Raw genomic sequence first — 20,677 nt, 5'->3', positions numbered from 1 at the left:
ATTTTATCTGTTGGCATAATATGTAACTAGCAGCTCTCTATTGCTTTTCAATTCGTAAGTAAACAAATTTTTTGGTTCATTAGAAGAAAGAAAAAAATTCTGTACTCTGACGGCAGGTTAGGACCAGTTTGGGGTGGCCTGATCAGGGTCAAGGCTAAGTGTATGACTAGTCGAATTGGACTTTATCATATAATCTTGCACGTATTTTTGTGAAGTATGGCAACAACTCATTGTTTCATTATTTTTTGGTTGGGGTCAAGATCAAAGTTGAAGATCTAACCGGCTACCCACCATGTAGGTTAAGACCAATGTCAAGGTTTTAAAAATCTGACCAACTTCTATTATAAGTTTATAACCCTAATATTGTTCTAGAGATTTTCAACATCTTATAATAAAATATTGTAGATGTCACATGTTTATTCTTTATTTATTAATTTGATGCTTTTATGAGTAGATCTTTCCTATTCATAGGATTTTGCTTGGGAGCAGCGTGATCAATTTGCTCCTCGGAATAGCAAACGGCTTAGATTCACTGTTCAGTCCAGATTTAAATCTGGACCGTTTAATTGTTCAAACTTACTTAAATTTGAATAATTTGCATGTGAGTTAATTAAACGGTCAAGTAGTGAATCTAGACCGTCGGCTACGCACATCTCTCAAGCAAAATCCCTATTCACATCTCTAAGCTAGTCTTGAGTGGGTCATTTTCAATAGAGTCGACCATAAAGTATCCAATAATGTTTAGGAAATACTTAATGTAATTTTTCGTAATTGAACGTTAGTATGATTATTTTACATTAACTCAAGTTACATTTATTTCTACAAAAGAAAAATATAAAAATAAAAAAATTACATGTATCACTTCATATTTCAATTTTCAACTCTATTACATGCGTTTCCTCTCAAAAACACAAATTACGTGCATTGCCTTGACATAAGATCCATATTACGAAAAAACCCAAGACTATCAAACACAATCATTAGTTTTCAAAATGACCATATTACCCTTCAAATGGTAGGACTTTTACAACGTGAATTATTTAATTTAGCCCCTCTAAACCCCGATTGTGTTAAAGCTCTGTTTGTTTTTAATAGAAAAGGACAATACTATCCTTATTTGTAAAGGACATAACTAAAATACCAGTTTTGCCTTTACACCCTTATCTTGTTTCTTGTTTCTTCTTTCTTCTGTTTCCAAATCGATATCGGAAAAAGAAAAAAAAAAAATGAGATTGAGAACCTTAGACCTTCTCTTTTGCTATGTTGGATGAACTTGAGTGGCCAATATCCTTCTCGAAGAGCTTGAATTAATCTCCTATCGATTAAGGGCTTGAATACGGTTAATTTATTAGTGCATGATCATATAGTTCTCAGATCTCGTCATTTTCATCGCTCCAAATTTTGGCCCTGCAGAAGTTCTTCTCTTCAAGAAGTTAAAGTAAGTTGCTTTTAAATTTCTAGGTCATATTGCCTCTTATGTAACTCTCTTTCTATTTTGTGTATTCTCTCTTTAGTTAGTTGATCAATAATGGTTGCATTTCTTCTTCCATTTCTATAATTATATTTTGCAGTCAGAATAACTAGAATTGTTTTACAACTCTACAATGAAACTAGAGAGACCTAAGAACTCTGTGATCCATAGGTTTTGATTCCGGAATTAAAGTTTGTGGTATACACGATTTCATCAAAGGGACGAAACGAATCAATTTTACCTACTCCACTCTTCTTCTTTTTTTTTTTTTTTTTGGGTACTTGTCTTTTCTTCTTGGATTCTCAATTATTTTCTCTCTCTAGGTCAACAAATTTGCAAAATAACCTTAATGGTATATATTGAAAACAAGGTTTAAATAAAAGGGTATAAAGGTCATATTACCATTTAAAAGATAATTAATAATATAATATGGGTAGTTTAAATATATTTTAAAAAACTAACGACCAATATTTAACAGTATGTGTTTTTCTTTTATAAATTTAAACTCTATTTCAAGGGGATGCATGTGTCATTTGCTTTTCATAAAGGAGCATGTTATAACGTTGAAATTCAAGGGGTACATATAAAAAGCCAAAAAGGGCATTGTTGTCTTTACAGAGCCTTTACGCCATCAACCTTGAAGGGGCTGAATGTAATTCATGATTTTCAGAGGGGACACAGGTAAATGGTTGTTTTCCAAGGAGATGCATGTATAAGTACCTTACTTACATATTATTCTGCAACATTAATTATTTAATTGTGGAAGAATAATGCATCAATATGTTTTTATTTTTGTCTCAATCTATGGCAAGCAGCTTCTTTAAGATCATTAAGCAATAATGAAGCTTATCAAACCGAAACCTGTTGACAAAAATTAGGGTTTAATTAACTTCTGTACCCGTGCATTAATTGTATTGTGAACGGTTGAGATCGAAATCTCGGTCTCAACTTCCGCCGTTGGCAGCAGTTAGTTACTGCGCATTTAATGCGCAAAATTCAAATCTGCCCCCCCAGAAGTGATAGGGTCATAGGGCAAAGACCAAAGTCTTAGACCCTTATGCCCTTATCTTCATCCCTCCTTCCTCTCTTTCCAAATCGATAAAGGAAAACCCTAGATTAAGAATGTTAGACCCTCTCTCTTGCAATATTCAATGAACTCCAATGGCCAATATCCCTTTCAAAGGGTACTTTGAATTAATCAATCATCCGTGAAGAGCTTGAATTATCTCTCTCATAGAAAAAGAAGGAATTTGATCTACAACTAAATTCTACTGTTAATTTATTACTGCATGATCACATAGTTCACAGATCTCGTCAATTTCATCGCTCAAAATTTTGGCTTTTCAAAAGTTCTTCTCTTCACAAGAAGGTAAAATTAAGTCACTTGAGTATTTGGTTTATATTACCTCTTATGTAATGTAGCTTTGCTTCTATTTCAATATTTTGTGTTTTTTTCCTTTAGTTAATCAACAATAAATAGTTGCATTTGTTGCTCCATATTTGTAACTCTATCTCTCTGTCAAAATATTTAGAATTGCAATTTTCTTCGAAACTCTACAATGAAAATGTTGAGATCTAAGAACATGGTTTTGATGAGATAATTGATGTTTATGGTATCCATGATTCCATCAAAGGCACGAAAAGGAAATCATATTTTAGATTTTCTCGACTCAACCATTTTTTCTTTTTATTTTTTAAAAACTACTTTTCTTCTTTTTGGTTCTTACTTCTCTCGCAAGGTCAAGAAATTGGTAAACAAGCTTGATGGTATATATTGAAAACAAGGTTTAAGTAAAAGGGTATAAAGGTCATATTATCTCTTTGAAGGATAATATGGATCTTTTGAATGTATTTCAAAAAACTAAAGACCAATATCTAAGAGTATTTGTTTTTCCTCTTATAATTTAAACAACATGTTAAGGGGATGTGTGTAATTGCTTTCATACCAGGCACATTATGAAGTTTAAATTCATGGGGTGTAATATAAAAACCTAAAAGAGCATTATTATCTTTTCCTTACAATCGCAAACACAGGGTTGCTGGATTGGTAAAATCAAGCCTTCTAGGGAAGAGGTCATGGTTCAACTCTTGCTTATGCCGTATGTAATATCACCATTCCCTTTAATATAAAAAGTGCCCTTGTACCAAAACTATGGAAAACTAACTGAACCTATAGATCATCAAGTTTGGAGGGGCCGAATGTAATTCACAATTTTCGGTGGGGACACAAGTAAACAGGTTGTTTTCCAGGGAAACGCATGTAAAAAAAAATTCATTATTCAGCACATTGTGGAAGACTAACGCATCAATATAATTTTTATTTTTCTCTCAATATATGCAAGCAGCTCTTTGCAACATCATTAAGCAATAATGAAACTTGCCTGACCCAAAACCTACTAACCAAAACGGTGATGGGGTAAGGACTTCCCCAACCTCGTGGCAATTATTCTCAATTCTTGTAAGTATATGAGTCTAGATCCTCTACGGGAAGCATAATCCTCTATCCTTCAGGGGCAAAGAATCAAAATTCCAAGTAAAAGAGAAGAGGGGGGGGGGAGGGAGGGAAAACATCCACTGTTGTGCACATCTCTCTGTTGTGCACAGCATTGCACTTATATGCTAAATAAGTGGCTGAGAAAACAAGAAAATTAAAAGACTATTGAGAATTTTATTTTTTTTTTCAATTTAAAATCAAGTCTTTAATCACAGCCTTCTATTTGACATATAAGTGCATCTCCACAGCAGAGGATTTTTTTTTTTTTCTTTCCGGGGAGGAGGATACATTAATGTGCATAAGTTTATTTCTATAACACTAAGCTAAATCATGTCAACCAAATTAAGCATAATTACAATCTCAATATGCAATTAGGAAAGAAGCCTTCACCTTATTTAGTTGCATATTTACAAACTGGTGATGCTATTACATTCCTTATTGTGATAATGCAAGAGTCAAGCATTTCCTTCCATTATTTCCTCTAAAACAAGTCTTCTGGCTCTCTTTATGGTAAGAAAACACAAATAGATATGCTCCTCCAACTCCTCTAGCTTCTCCAGAAAACAAGATTCACTTGTTTTAAATTCCCTCACCACCTCCATCAACAACTGTTTGTTCTGGTTTCTAACACATATCTTGGCAATATTCTTTGTATGCTCTATCTCATCACCAACCTATGCACAGTGTCAAAATCCTTGTACAGTATATAAACCCCCTTCGCTGCAGCATCAACCTGTGCTGATACTCTGAACAGCACACTTGTTTTGAGCCCCATTCGAGTGGATCTTATTCTCCGCTTCAGAAACCCTAATGATGCAGTGAGTAAAGCTGGACATACTGTAATGCCGGCAAGGCTGTGAGCAGTCAGGATAAGTGACAACACTTGAAGAGTAATTAAAGTAACAATGAAGCCAACTCCTGCTGCCTTCTTGCAGAAATTAATCAGTTTAAGTCTCTTCTCAATCTTTTTATGGGTCTTTGTTAATTTGTGGAGAACCAGTTCATACCTATCATGGATTTGATGGAATTGCATTGAAGTAGAGCCAGATAGAGGATTAGCAAGCTTGGCAAGTGAAGTTAACTCCCAGAAGATGAGATCATAGTCATTGTCATCGTTTGTGCTGAATCCTGTTTCATTGATGATTCCGTGAAGCTTGAGATAATGGGTTCGTATTTTGTAAAGGTTTTGGAGAAGGTAAACACAAATCTTGCATGCTTCCAAGCTGCACTCGAAGTATTCTATGAGGAGATTTTGGATATGGTGATCACTGGAACAGCTTTGAATCACGTTCATAAGAATTTCTTGAGGTGGTTCTAGCAGTTGATCACAAAGATCTGTGAAGAAAGAAAATGAAGAGACTGAAGATGGAGATGGAGAGGAGTCGTCTTCGGTTGTTGTTGTTGTTCTTCCTCTTAGCTGTTCTTGAACTGTGCTCAATATTTCTACGTAAGACTTCGTCCTCAAGGCTTGCATGTATTCTTCATTTACGCTTACATTGTTGCGCTCGTCACTGACTTGTTCACCAGCTGTGGAAACAATCAAACAAACAAGCCACATCAAAATTTAACTTCCACCTCAAAACCCTAAATTTTTTTCCAACAATTCAAGTAAAAGGACAAAAATGATCGTAGGATGTGCGTATTTTCATGTTAGTCGAGAAGAATGAAGTACGTCCATTAATATTTTGGATAAAATCTCAAAATTGAATTTTACAAACATTAAATCAATGTCTGGATTCCATTCTTTCATTTCAAGAAAGCGCGGATTGCGCGAGATTTGCTAAAAAACTAATATTAGAGTTCATCAAAAAAGGTTTGCATACGATTTTCTAGGTCGGCGACTGAATCGAGAGTTCTAGACACTAAACCTCGTTTATTGCGGTACAATTACGCAAACAATGGTGGAGTTAGATAAATACAAATTAAAGAAGCTATCCTTAAGTAAAATTACATGAAGAAAAAAATGCGCACCATGAGGATCTACATGACCACGATGGAAAGAACGGATCAAGAATGTTTCTCCTATGAATTTTGTACCCAAGAAGATCATAAACATTAAATAAGATGACAACTTTTAGAGATCAGAACAAAAATTTACCTCTTCCAGCAGTTGCAGAAGATTTGAATTTGGCCCACAGACTCTTGAGCTGAGGCATTTGAAAGAGCATGCAGGAGAGAAAGAATACCGAAACTGAAGAGAACAGATGACTGGCTAGTGATCGATTACCGGCCGGCTAGGCTTTCATGCATTAAGAGCCCTAAATTTTTTGGAGAAGTAGAAGATGAGAAAAATGAACCAACAAGAGAGATGCTTCCCATATATATACACTGCCTTAGGGTACGTGTATTTGCTTCGCAAGAATGAATTTTAAACCCTATTCATGAGTAACGGTAAGAAAAGAATTTGTCCTTTATAAGTTGTAAGGTATAAATTTACTACAAGTTCATATACCAAATTCAATGGACCATGCCTTGCTTATGTGGAATACTGATGGAGCAATAGACATCTGGCAAACTCACTACACTTGGCATTCCAATGGAGCATTCACACCCACATGAAAGGGTCCCACTCCAGGGGTTGGTAGCCAATCCAGCAGATGCCTCTTTCATAGGAATCCAGATTGGAGCTTTCCTAAGCTTATCTGTTCATGCATGTTCTGTTTTTTTTTTTTTTTTTTCTTGAAGAAACTTTGTGGTCGGATTCTCTGCATATGGTGAAGGTCACAAAATGGAATTGAACCACAAGCATAAGACAAGATGTATGTAGTTCACTTGAAGGTCACAGCCATAGTTTTATGGAGACAATTTTACAAAAAAGAACATAATATAATTCTATCACCATGAAATATTGGATCGAAATAGAAATAAAATGAAAATACATAGAGATTTAACGTTGTTCACACACCAATGCGGTATGTTATATCCATGGTCGAAGAAGAAGAGTTTTTTGCTATGTAGAAGAACAAAAATAGATTTGACAACGAATGACCAAGACCGGCGTAACAAGAACTCTCATCCAAAACCCTAATTTAAAAATTTTCAAATCTCTCAATGTGGTAGACGAACATAAAATACATATATATAGACTCTAATTGGGTAAACCGGTTGACCCATCACCCTCTGCTTCCATCACAGATCTCCGCAGACTAGTCATTCGGGTTACTCACCAAAATATATCAGTGCAACTCCATCTTTCAAATTAGGTACAAGAATTTAGGTCAGAACATTACAAACTCTAATCATTCTCTACCTTCTTGACTTGTAGATAGTCTATATATATACGTAAAAGAATCCCTAACTCAATAAAAGGAACACAATGCCCTCGTACTCAATAGTGTGGTGCCCACAACCAGTTTGTAGATTGTTGCTCACTCATAGTGACCAACATAAAAAAAACCAATGATCTGGGTGTGTTTTGTTTAGAATTCTTCAAACGATTGGTTATAAGAAGTCCCTAACTATTTGGAGGTCTTGTGCTGTTGTTTTTAGGCATTTTTTGGGGTACAAGTGTACTTCAGTCATTTTTCCTTGAAATGGGGGTTTTCACTTGTAACTATTTATTATTTTCTCTTAGTAGGGTTGAGTGGGGAGGGGGTGGGAAAATGCAACTGGCTAGGCTTTTAGTCTTGTTTGTCATCTTCTTCATAGTGAAACCCCACCCCCCCCCCTTCCCCGCCCCTCCTCCTGGTTTTATCTACATAATAATAATACATCCCTATTATATATTATTTCTATCTCCTATATCCAAATTCTCATTTTCTTCTCTTTCTTTCTTGCTTTTTCCTTTTTTTTCCTTCTCCTCTTTCTCGTCTCTCCCTTCCCTTTCCCTCCTCTTTTTTCTCTTTTCCCTCCCTTCTCTTTTGTCCCTCCCTCCTTTTTGTTTCTTTCTCTTCTCTTCGTCTCTTGGTCTGCTTTTTCCCCCCTCCTTTGGGTGTCTCTCCTCTCCTTCCTCTGTCGTTCCCCCCTTGTTGTCCCTCTCTCCCCCTTCTTCTTCGTTTCTTCCTGCGTCTTGGTCTCTTTGTCCAATCTTCCCCTTGGCCCCCCTCGGTTCGTCCTTGCCTTTCCTCCGCTCTCCTCTTTGCTCCCTCCTTCCCTTGTCTCCCATTTTTGGCGTCTCTCTCTCCTCCCCCTCCCTCCTTCTCCTCCCCCCTCTTCCCCTCCTTCTGCCTGTCCCTCTCCCCGCTGTTCCCTGTTGGTGCTTCCTCCCATTTCCGGTCCCCCTTCTTCCCCTGTTCTTGGGTCCTGTCTTCTGCCTCCTGTTGTCTCCTCTTTTTCTCCTTTCCCTTCCCCTTCTTTCCCGCCTTCCCGTCCCTTCCTCCCTCCTCTCCTCTTTTCTCCTGCGTTTGCTTCTGTGTCTCTCCCCTTCTTTTCATGCTTTTCTTCCGTTCTGATCGTGTTCCTCATCTGTTTGTTTGCTTTTCTTCCTTCTTTTGTGTCCTCTCTTTCCCTTTTCTTTTTTTGCGCACCTGCTGTTCGTTTGTCCTCCTTTCTCTTTTGTCCTTTTCGCTTTCCTCGCTTGGTTGCCCCCCTTCCCCCCGCTTTCCCTCGCTTCTTCTCTTTCAATCCGTTTCTTCTATCCTGTCTCTTCCTCCCGGCGGTCTCCCTTCTCGTGTTTCCCTCCCTCTCCTTTTTGTTTTCCATCTCCGTGGTTTTTTTTTTTCCTCTCCGGATGTTCCGTTCCTCGGGTCCCTCTTCTTTTCTCCTCCCCCGGTCTTCCCCCTTCGTCTCCCTCTTTCGGATCTTCCCCGGCCGTCTTCTCCCTTCTGTTCTTCGGTTTGCCTTTTTTCCGCTGCTCCCCTCTTCTCCTTGTTCCCGCCACTGTGCCCCTGTTTTCTCGTCTTTGCTCTGGGGTTGAAGACCAAGTACAACCAAACCCAAATGAAGACATGGGGAGATCATAGTCCAAAAATCAATCATAATAGGTTTGTAACAAAGAGGTTAGGGTTTCATCATAACATATGGCTCATGAAAAGGTTATGATCACGGAAAGAGAGGGAATGATTGTTATCAAGAAAATAGCAAGAAATCATAGGAAATCTGTTTATGTTACAACATTACCCATGAGGTTTCCCTCACATGGAAGGTTACAAGAGGTTTCAGAAAGATCATTCAGGGTTAGGGTTTCAAGGAATTTATTTGGCTAGGGTTAAGATCATGATGATGATCATAGATCTCAAAGAATAGAATGAGATCATGGAATAGATGGTTGCAAGAATGCATCATCTTCTTCCTGATCTCAAACAAGAACAAGAACGAAGAAAGAATAATTAGAAATCCTAATTAGGTTAAACATGGATCATGAATAAAATATAGTGATCAAGTTTAGGTTAACACAAATATCACCCAAGGGAAAGAGAAACAACAATGCACAATCTGAAAAGGTGTTGGGGAGTTTCCAACGATAAAAGAACAATAGGGTTTCATATATGGTTACCTCTCATAAGAGTTGGTTACCTCTCATGAGAGTTACCCATAATTAATTCTCACAAAAACAACCCAAGATAGATAAAGGAACATCTCATTAGTATTTCAAAATAAAGAATGGAATTAGGAAGGGTCTACTAATGAGAGAAAATAAGGTTCTCAATTAAAGTGAAGGGAAACAAATTCAAATCATACAATTAGGGATTTACTAACAAGAATCCGTGTATCCCACGAAAAGACTAGGGAGAATAAAGATTCACCCTTAGGGCAAAGAATTTACAATCAAGAAAGGTTTTGGGGAGAGTCCAATGAATTAATAGAAAATAAAAGGGTTGCCAATTGTTCCAAGGAAGGATCAACTCCTCAATCATGAGGACACAAGGGAAGGTCATGGTAATAATATGAGACCTTCCCCACAATAATAAAGATAGGTAGGAAATTAGGGAAAGTATCATTAAGAGCTTTGGTGGAATCAAATTCAAGGATCATCGCCATATGGCTTCAAGATCATAGAGTGAATTGGGGATTCACTCTAGGGCTAAAAGAATTAAAGAAGAGGTCATTCAGTGTGTAATACCCTTCAATTGATCAGAAAATCGAAGTAGAGAAGAAGGAATGAATTAAAGAAGAAGCAAATTGAATACCAACCTTTTAGAAGACAAACCGTCGAAGAAACCCAACATACTTGAGGATCTTCCTTGGCTTCGAAGGAGAGGTTCTAGGGATCTTCCCACGTTCTCCAAAGACTTAGAAACAGATTGAGAGTGAAACACATGGGTTCCCCCTTTTAAATAGCACAAAGAGTTCAAGAGTTACTAGGGTTTCACCGAACTGACCAAACTGATCCTGTTGGTTGATTGGTTGCCAAAGAGGAAGTTCAAAGGTCGATCCCACACTATCTAAAGGTTTAGAAACATAATGGAAATAGTTTACCACGAAATTAAAAGAAATAAAGCTTTTGAAAACCTTCAAAACAGATATTTACCAAAATGCCACTGCTCGACGACTTATTCAAAAATAGGGATTTAATGGGCTAAACTTCAATATTTTTGGATGGGCTTCTTTCAACACATCATACTACTTACCTAGTATGGAGGGATGTCTTCAAACCAGGTCCAACTAAGCTTTAGGTCCATCAATCAAGTTCTTCTTCACAAATAAATAGTTCAACACCAAATCAAGTAAGGTTTCCATAAGGAAACACCATCATCAATATCCATGGGTTTTGGGTCAAACACCATATCCTCTACTGAGATGGCCCACAAAGACATCTTCCTAAGATTTTGAAAGATAGTAAAACGGAAATCACGGTCAAACTTCAAAGTCAACATTAAACGAACCCTACTTGACCCAAACCATCGGGTTCCGGCTGTTTGGGTGAAAACACATTATCTACTCGGTCTTGGCTACAACTTTAGATGAATGGCCTTGGATCAGTATAAAAAATCTTACTTTACAGACTCCTAAACTCCATTATTCATTTACATGTTAGATAACATTAGTAGTACCATGAGTATGGTGGTATAACAAAAACCTAAATGAGAAGTGACCATCACAACTTTTTTCAACTGAGAAACCATTCAAAATCCATTACCAGCAGGGAAGGAGCTAACATTACCAAGAATAAAGAGAGATTTTAGAAGAAAAAAAATAGCGAGGAGAGAGAAAAGAGACAAAAAATCGTTAGAGATTTTAAGGATTTTTCCAATTTCGTTAGAGAGGAGAGAGAGAAAAAATAGAGAGAGATTTTAGGAAATTTTCAGATTTCATTTGAACATCTATTTGTGATCATAAGATAATTATATACTACACGTCACAATCTTAGAGGGACACTATAGGGAATTGTAAAGAGGGAATTATAAGAGTAATTTGATATTTTAAATATTTATTTGGTGATTAAATATTATCATTTAGCTTTATTACTGGGTATGTGAAATTGATTTTCGCATTTGGAGGAGTCCATCTGTAATTTAGACTACAAAAATGGTGTTCTATTTTCTCCCATCAACAATACATTTTGTAATGTTGGCTCAAAATTCCATTGCAGGCAATTGAACACGGGACTCGTCGGTGGGGCCAGATATCCTAACCACTGGACAACAATGAATTCTTTGGTTTCTTAAAAAATAGATTAAAATATTTTCGAACGGAAATTCTATGATCTAAGCATATTTGCACTAAGTCTTTGGTACATCTTGGTTTAGAAAAAAAAAAAAAGAAAAAAAAGGGTATTCATCAATAACAAAATCTACTATAGTTTAATAAAAACTATAATAGTATTTCCTTTTATGTGTCATGGCTTCAGTGTTCACATGATGAGGCAAGTAAGAGTACATATTTTAGAACTTTTATGTTTGAACACAATTTACACTGCAATTTTTAAAAGATAGTTCTGAGTTAATAAAGTTTCAAATATAGATACTTTGATTTCAAATAGCTGGTCTCCTAATGAAATTCTCAAGTGTGTTGTGCAGGGTGGTGTTTTTCTGTTGTGTCCCAAGGATCCCAAGTTTTTTTTGGGCTATATGGAAGATGTGAGGAGGTATCTCAAGTGACAGCAGTGTCAGTAGGACTTCTTCAGACCCTTTGATCAAGAGTGCCTCCTTGCCCTAGTTAATCGTATGTATTAAAAGTAACTAACTGCACTATTTTGTTATTTTTCCTACCATCTCACCTACAAAACCATGGCGGTTTTAAGCTACGTGGATTTTGCAGAACCGACTCCCAGCAATACAACAAGAAAAATTACAGTAGAAAATGATGGGTATATATATATGTTGAGTTATATACAGTGTTCTCAAATTAGAAACTAGGAACTTAAAGTTGCAGCTCAAAACGTATAAGCAGTACTATTCAAGCAAGCATTGAATGAGGTTGATGTCACCCAACTTTCGCAGGAACTTCCTGCAGGCTAGAGCTGACCAGGTATATCCTTCTGCTGCTGCTGTTCTTTGTAACCGTTTTCTGTTGTTCACTTTCTGTTTGTGGTTCCTTACTTCCTTGTATTGTGGTGTGAGAATTTGAGTCACCTTTGGTGGTGGTCTGTCTTTCGTTTGTTTGTATAGTGTCGTTGTTCCTTTTCGTGTGTCTTGCTATGCAGCTTCTCTCTTGGAACGTACGTAAGAGGAGTTTCTTCTCTTGTGTCTACTAGTTGTCTTTCATTTTTAATTTGTGAAGAAGTACTACTTCCTTGATACTTTGTTTCTTTGTGAGCTTCATCTTCTAGAATCTTTGTACAACTCGTTTGTAATAATGCATGGGAGTTCTAAAATTCGTAATGATGCTATGCTTGCTAAACAGGGTTGGCGATTAATAATTGAACCTAATATATAGTTTGTGGGCTAGGGTTTTGAAGGGAAAATACTTTCCCAACTCATCTTTTTTCGATCCTAAAACCCATAAAAAGACATGGCTCAAGGGTGTGGAATAGTAGTTCTTCAATGGGTAATTCTATACTTTCTCTAGTACACTAAGGTATCTATCTATTTCTTATCTAGTTATACTTGGGATATAACTCCTCTCTTCTTTCATTATTTTCCTCCTCACTTTGCTGATCAAATTGCAAATGTACATAACATTTTATGGCCTGTTTGGTTACGTGAGTCTGGAGATTTCAAATCTATGGAGTTATTATTTATAAAATTAGATGTTTGGTTGTGGAATGAAATCTGTGGATTCATCCTAAAAAACTATTTGATCGACGTGATTTTTGTGAATGTGCAAAAATATAGTTTTTTTTAAATCTCTGGATTTCATCCCTTACCCATAAATCTACAGATTCATGTTTTTAGTATAAAAATGTGAATCTCTAGATTTCATGAATCTAGATATTTTTACAACCAAAAACGGGTATAATTCTCAGATTCATGAATCCAGAGATCTCAAAGCTCTGGATTCCTGTAATCAAACAGGCCCTTATGTAATGTTTCCTTTGTTTTTGTTTTGTTCTCATAAAAAAAAACAAAAATAATGAGGCTGAACGTAGTACCCCTGACACTGCCATTGAATGAGAACATTTTATGTAAGGTGTTACAGTGTCTCAGAATGTGGCCTCAATTTGAGATTTCTTGGACCTGAAACTGTGTAAATTGTAGTCTTTTTGAATTTTTTTTGGAAAAAATTTTGGGGGGGGGGGGGGGTTTCGGGGGTGGTGTGGTGCTGGGGGCCGCAGCACTGAACCAGCCCAGAGATGGTCTAAGCTCCCCCCCCCCTAATTAAGTTTCTTTTTGTTATTTTTAAAATGATTAAGAGAGGTTTAATAAAATAAATGTTAGATTATAAAAGTGAAAAATTCCATTGCCGGGAATTGAACCCGGGTCTCCTGGGTGAAAGCCAGATATCCTAACCACTGGACGACAATGGATTGTTGAATTTAAGATTGTAAATATTGATATTTAACAAAAAATTATTTACTATAGTTTAAAAAAAGCATTTCAATTACAATAAAGACTTTATTTTATTTAAATTAAGGTCATATACAAGCAAGATTATACTCCTAGAAGATCACCATAATAAAAAAAATTTACATGCATCATTTGAATTTCGACCTCATTGCATATGCTTTTTTAAGTTTTAACAAAATGTGAAGTTTATTTACTACCTCCAAACTTGATGGTGATATTCTACCAAAACAAAAATAAAATTAACATTGATGGTACTCATCTTCTTCACAGCTATTGATAGAAAAAGATATATATTTAAGTATGGCTTCATTTCTTTCTTGAATGTATGTAGAGCAATGCTTCAGACAGCTTTGTCGATCCAGTTCTGCCCTCCCATGTTAATAACTTCCATCAGAGGACCAAGTGAAGAGGGAATTGAAAGCTCCTAGTGGTCTTAACTCTCCAAGGGCTTCCATTGCTTAAAATTCCATCAGAGGACCAAGTGAGAAGAAGCTCCCAGTGGTCTTAGCTCTTAAAGGGCTTTCATTGCTTTTTTTTTTTTTTTTTTTTTTTTTTCAAATTTCCTTGTGTCACCAATCCATTCATTTAGCCTTGTTTTCATGGTTCAAATAAAAGTTGGTTCAGGGTAAAATAAGGTTAACCCAACCCTATCAGGGAAATTAGGGCGGGACAAGATTTGAAGAATCCGTGACAGAGTTATTAGTGATCAGGGTTTGTGGGTTTGGGATTCTCAAACCCTAGCAAGGTTGGTTAGTGTTTGGGTTTGGGGGTTTAGGTCCCTAAATTAAAATTAGGCTTAGGCTAGCCTAAACCAACCCTGCCTGTTGACACTCTTAATGGGATCTTGCTAGGCTAGTGCAATTTTAGGACGTTCCTACTACTGATAAAAAAAATTATCCAAAATGATAAGAATACAAGTGTAAAATTAGTATTTCATGTGGTCTTTTCTCACTCTTTTTTTCTTTTCTTTTTTTTCAAGGATTTCATATGGTTTTTGGATAATATTATTTTTTTATTTTCTTAATTCTAGAAAAGTCAAAACAAACATTAAACATTCAATCATAACCATCTTTTACCACCATTCCAACTAAAGGGACAACAATAATTTCAAAAAGAATATCTGAATAGGGTCTTTTAATAATTAAGTTATAATATAAGGGACAATAGTAATTATTCCTTTTCATTATCACAGGAATCAATGTAAGATTATTTTTCATCAATAATAGAAATTTATTTGGTAACAGAATTTATACTAGAAAAAGATTTGGTAACAAAATGAATTATAGAACGAAAACAGATTTAATAAATGAATACATGTAAATAAATTTATTTTGTGGATTCGACTCTCGTCGAGGTGTCTCCCCTGAAGATGTAGTTGAGCTTTGCCTACACTTTGCCGGCAATATCGATGACTAACCGGTAACGAACATCGTTCTTGGCTAGACGGATTAAAGCTTGATTAATGTAGTCTGGTGTAATAAGCTCGATTTCGCATGTGATGTTATGCTTTCCACAAATATCCATCATCTCCTGTGTATCTTCTATACCTCCAAGAACACTACCCTTTACCACTCTCTTACCTGTGCATTAATACAATTAAATACAATATTAATTAACCAACCATGTAGTTTTCTTGTTTAATTAATTGTCAATTAAGTTAAAATCATGATTTATGAGACTAACTAACCATTTACCAATGGAAGAGCAGGTAACTCCAAGGGCTTATCTGGTAAACCCACAAGCACCATGGTTCCATTCACTTTAAGCAATTCTAAAATGGGCCCCAGTGAATGCCTTACTGCAACTGTGTTTATGATGAAATCCAAGCTCTTCATCGCTGCCTGGGAGTGGGAGTGGGAGTGGGAGGGGAGGGATATTCATCCATCATCTATCAACTCTCCTACGTATTCATGTATGTATGTATTCATGTATGTTATTATAAATGTGCATGTAGCCATGTAGGATTTGATTACCTGCATTTGTGTGGGGTCGGTGCTGACAAGGAAAGAATCCGCACCCAGGCGTAATTTAGCCTCGTCCTCCTTGGAAGGAGAGGTGCTGATGACGGTGACGTGATGCCCAAATGCCTTACCAAACTTAACGGCGACATGGCCGACACCACCAAGCCCAACCACTCCTATTTTCTTCCCGGGAGAACTAATCAGGTTCTGTTCCTTCATGGGGCTGAACACTGTTATCCCTGCGCACAATAGAGGTGCCGCACTGTCCATCGGCAGGTTGTCTGGCACGTGCACCACATACCTATTTGTAATTTTTCAACTACCAAATATTAATTAAAGATTCCGCACGTGCAACACTTTTTTTTTTTTTTTTTCTAAATTGAATCAGTAGTGTTATATTGGGGGTGGGAGCCGGGGACTATTACATACACTGTAGGGAGCGTCAAATATGTGACATCTTTACTAAAAGATACCGGTCATTACCGACTTAGCAACCTTTGATGGTTTTTTTTATATTACTTTACTAGAAAACAAGGTTCGGGTAAGGACTGTTACATGATTCCAGATCCTCTTTGCCTGCCCATCCCCTTACCCCTTGGAATCGACCTACCCTTGGGTATTCAGGCAAGCCATATGTTGTCAGTCTATAGGGGCGGGGATGGTAGACTGGATGCTCTTGTACTACCATCCACAACAAAAATGTATATATATATTTTTTCAAGAACTCGAAAGGGAATTCAAGCGCGGTAAAAATATGTGGTCAAGGACCTGTTTTTCTTCTTTATTATCTTAATTTCATAAATGAAGAATTTGAGATGACTGCCTACAATCGTGTTTGTATCATCTCCTAGACCCCTCGATACTTTTTGCATAGTATGCATATAGTTTAACACATAGATTAACATTTGTATATTCCTTAATATTTCTTTAATTACTTTCTTGTAAATTTTTCAAAAAAAAATCCAAGCACGCCACCAGTCGCGCAAAAAACTAGCCATATGAGCAAGGTTTCACTTTCTCATGTGATTCTTTGTTCACCTCTCCAATATATATATATATCAAAAATAAAAATAAAAATAAAGGAAGTAGTTAGATTTTCATGATGGAAGTCTAAGCGTGGGTTCGTTAATTAGTGTTGGTGGTGGAAAGGAAAAGGAAACAAGAAGAAGAAGAGTCAAGCAAGTGGGGACGAAGGAGCGAAAGATGTTGAACAGTAGATATGGCAATTAACAGTACCTGTGATCAGCAACTATCATTTGAGAGTAACCACCGAAGGTGATGCTTCCATCCCAGAAAATTCCATTAGAAGTTAACTGAAGGTCTGAACAGTAGTTCTCCTGGGAATCCCTGCAGAACTCACACTCTAGACATGTTGCTGCCAAGCATCCAACTCCAACTCTATCTCCCATCTTGAACCCTTTCACCTTCTCTCCTAACTTTGCAATCACTCCTGTGATCTCATGCCTTCACCGCCCAAAATATATATATTATCATAGTTAGGAAACAAGAAATTAAGAAAGATCAAAAGCTCATTAATTAACAAGAAGATATACTATATAGAGCTAGAGACATGGGTACATTAATTAATTACCCAGGTACAACAGGGTACATGGTGATTCCCCAGTCGTTTCTGATAAAATGGAGATCAGAGCGGCACATCCCACAGTAAAGAATCTTTATTGTCACATCGTTCTCCCCGTTTTCTCTGTGTTATTAAACATTTTAATGGACACCAAAACTGGTTAGAACATAGAAAAAGTTCCAGATATCTTATCTGAAAGTGTGAGAGAGAAAGAAAGAGGGTGTTTAATTAATTTACCTTCTTTTGAAGTTAAAAGGGGTGATCTTGCCGGAGGAATCGTGGGCTGCCCAACCGGCGACGGTCTGAGTGTGATTTGGAGTTGTTTGTGTCATCTCACGCCCAAAATTCTCAGCTTCGGACACAGACACAGAGAGAATGGTACTGTGTTTGGGCTTGTTTACTTCTCTTCTTTGATAACTAGGGTTACACGGGAAGCACGTTGAGACCTTAATTTATAGCCTAACTGGTGAGGGTTTGGCTCCTCTCCTTGGAGGATACTTCTCAACGAGGGTCCAATAAGGTTTAGAAACTTGCCATGTGGACTACTATTCAAGAGTTAATTTTTAAATATTTAAAGACTTGCTGTATGCAATTTTTATATATTACAAGTAAAATTGAATTTAAGACTTTTTCACTAAGAGGTGTTGATCTTAAAAATCAAACAACACAGTAATGGTAATGGTAAATATAAAATATTATTACTTAATAGGAAAAAGAATCCCTCCACAACTCTCAATGGTCATGAAGTAATTTGTACAAAAGCCCATTTTCATTGAAACCAAAAACTTGTTCTAATTTGTATTTATACTGGATAAGAAGAATTTAGGTTAAAAAAAATAACTATCTGAATATCATAAAAATTGAATGAGTTTGTCCAAAAATAAATATTATCCAAATCCGTACAAATATAATAAAATACCAATACGATACCATCATTATCAATCCATTTTGCACTCCTGAACTTTGACATATATCTAGACCATTAAGATTTACGGTAAGGATGTTAGTCTATCCTAATTTTTAGTGACATGCATATATCATTTTTTCCTAACTTTATTTATGGGTATGTATATATATATATATATATCATCTTTTTTAGAAAAATGTCATTTTTTTGGGTGACCGGTATCCTACCAACTATGGGGTTTTGGTGCTACTATTTAGCAAGGTGTTCTGGGTTCTTATTTGGACATCTTGTTCTGGCAACCAAATTTATGTTCACCATATATCCTAGCATGGATATTGGCAGGAATTAATTGATGTTCCGTTTTTTCTTTATCGGATACAAGCATTTACTGGTTTATAAATTTTTATTAGAAACTAACTCACTATCCATAAATTTCTCCTTATTTATTCTTTCGTATTTCTAATTTTCTATCCTTTTTTATTCTTTATTGAGTCTCCTCTCTTTACTCACACTTCTCCCAAACCGCTTAGTAATTAGGGAAAATTTGGTTCTACCAAAAAAACAAAAGTCAAGAAAATTTTGGAAAAGTTAACAGAAGTTATAAATATGACCATTAAGATAAAGGTGTTGTACCCAATACATGATTGAGGTTGAACCTTATAATATATGCATCCTTGGGATGGATTTGATAATGGTCTCCGAGAACATTAGGGAAGAAAAGTGTGTTCAGTAGTGGCTAGTTTCCGTTTTTCACTTTTGGACAAAAAACAAATTTATTGAAGCGGTAAAGTTAAGGAACAAACTACAAAGAGATTGCAACCAAGGAACAACAATTAAGAGGCCGTGCATGCAATTGATCTGACCCTTCATGCTAGGTGATCAGTTGGGGAGCATGAACTTGGGCTCATGGGCTTCGACTTAGATTAAGCTGTTGTTGGGCTTTTAATAATTCTTCTGAGGCTTTCCCATGCTGCTTGGCCCACATTCCTCTGGGCTCCAAATTCTTCTTTTAAATATAGTCTCATTTCTAGCAACCCAGATTTGATTTGCCAGTGAAATGCCTTCTTCTTCTCCTCCTCCTTTCCCTCTATTGGGATTTCCATTATGTATGTTATCCAATCTGAGATCCTTCATATTTGTCTCCCAGAACCTCTAAAACCCAATGCAGGAACAAAGCACGCTGCTTAATTGGGCAGAAATGCAATTGAAGAGGATATGCTCGGAGGTCTCCACTTTCAGCTCCACATTTAGCACAAGATGGTGCCAACTCTGAACTGACGTTTGAGCATGGCTTCTCCTGTAGCTAGGCTGGTCTTCTGCTAGTACTCTCCAAAGGTGGTGTTTTGTTTTTGAGCTGTTGGGCATTTCCAAATGAGTCTACAAGCTGCGTTGTGTCAAGATGATGGTCTTGCCTTGATCTGTTCTTCAGCTTCCTCACCTAGATTTCTCCTTCCCATCCTCGGTGTTCAAGAATATGGAAGCTTCCAACTCTACCTAAAATTAGAAGCTTCCTCTGGTAAGCAATCCTTGAGGGCCCTCGATCCCCACCTCTAAATCTCTATTTGACACAGATAGTTCCCCCTCCCTCATTTGGTTAGAGAACCATGATAGAGAGAAGAATCCCTACTCAAACTCAACAACCAACACTCACAATAGATAAGAGTTAATTCTTTCTTCTGATAAGTTATCAATAATTATAGAGTTCAAGTGGAACTCCATCACTATACAGCCAAGGTAACCTCTTAAGCTATAAATACCCACATCTTCACCATTATCAAAGAGGCATTCTGGAGTTATCCCCCACTAGCCTTGAGAACTACAACTTGATTTTTCATTTAAAGCTGTGTGTTTCGCTAACTTGATTATAGAAGGAGTTACTCGACCAACCTGATTGAGCACGTTTTTGCTAGTTAATTCGCTTGCTCTGCCGAGTAGGATTTTGGAGCAACACGGCCTTAATGGCTACTCTAGTACACTGGCATGGGTTGCTTACATTATTTCGAAAATTGTGTCTCTCTAATTGATCTGTAGATATTTCTTATAAAGTATATTAGTAGATGAAGTAACTCTCAAGTTGATTTTCTAGCTAGGACAGTGTTGAAATTCTCTGTAAACACGACTTGGTGGAACATGCCACCTTTGTTTATTGTAGAACCTGAGTTTGTTACATTCATAAGGTTGGTTCTAGAGAATTTAATATAAGTAACAGTTTGATTATTTAAAAAAAATAAATAAACCGAACAAACTCTTTTATGAATTATGCTCAACATCTTTATCTTACCAACATAAAAAATAAAATAAAAATGATCAACATCTTGATCTTTTATATGGGACACTTTAATAAGCACATGTTCAAAAACCTAAAACTCAAGGGTAGAAATAGTCATTCGCCTTTATTTTAAAAATGTGACATCCTTTTTCCAAGAAACCCTCAT

The 20,677-nt window shown here is 36.6% G+C and overlaps 1 protein-coding gene, 1 non-coding gene and 1 pseudogene across 2 annotated transcripts; all 3 read right to left on the bottom strand.

Moving 5' to 3' along the window:
* Window positions 1-4,420: 4,420 nt before the first annotated feature.
* Window positions 4,421-6,121, bottom strand: LOC149015360 (UPF0496 protein At1g20180-like; annotated as a pseudogene).
* A 7,559-nt stretch (window positions 6,122-13,680) lies between these two features.
* Window positions 13,681-13,752, bottom strand: TRNAE-UUC (transfer RNA glutamic acid (anticodon UUC)). The gene has a single exon. It is a non-coding gene; the product is annotated as a tRNA-Glu (tRNA).
* A 1,426-nt stretch (window positions 13,753-15,178) lies between these two features.
* On the bottom strand, window positions 15,179-17,678 carry LOC149015358 (putative cinnamyl alcohol dehydrogenase 6). Its single transcript, XM_089156061.1, has 6 exons — window positions 17,573-17,678; window positions 17,345-17,458; window positions 16,990-17,217; window positions 15,766-16,054; window positions 15,480-15,633; window positions 15,179-15,372 (listed from the first exon to the last, which is right to left on the bottom strand). The coding sequence occupies exons 1-6, from the start codon at window positions 17,665-17,667 to the stop codon at window positions 15,179-15,181; spliced, it is 1,074 nt and encodes a 357-aa protein (XP_089012187.1). The 5' UTR covers window positions 17,668-17,678.
* Window positions 17,679-20,677: the final 2,999 nt, after the last annotated feature.

This window comes from Hakea prostrata, chromosome 5, assembly GCF_041222555.1.
Source record: "Hakea prostrata isolate BN-2017 chromosome 5, UWA_Hpros_2, whole genome shotgun sequence".
NCBI lineage: Eukaryota > Viridiplantae > Streptophyta > Magnoliopsida > Proteales > Proteaceae > Hakea > Hakea prostrata.
This window is presented reverse-complemented; position numbering and strand designations above follow the sequence as displayed.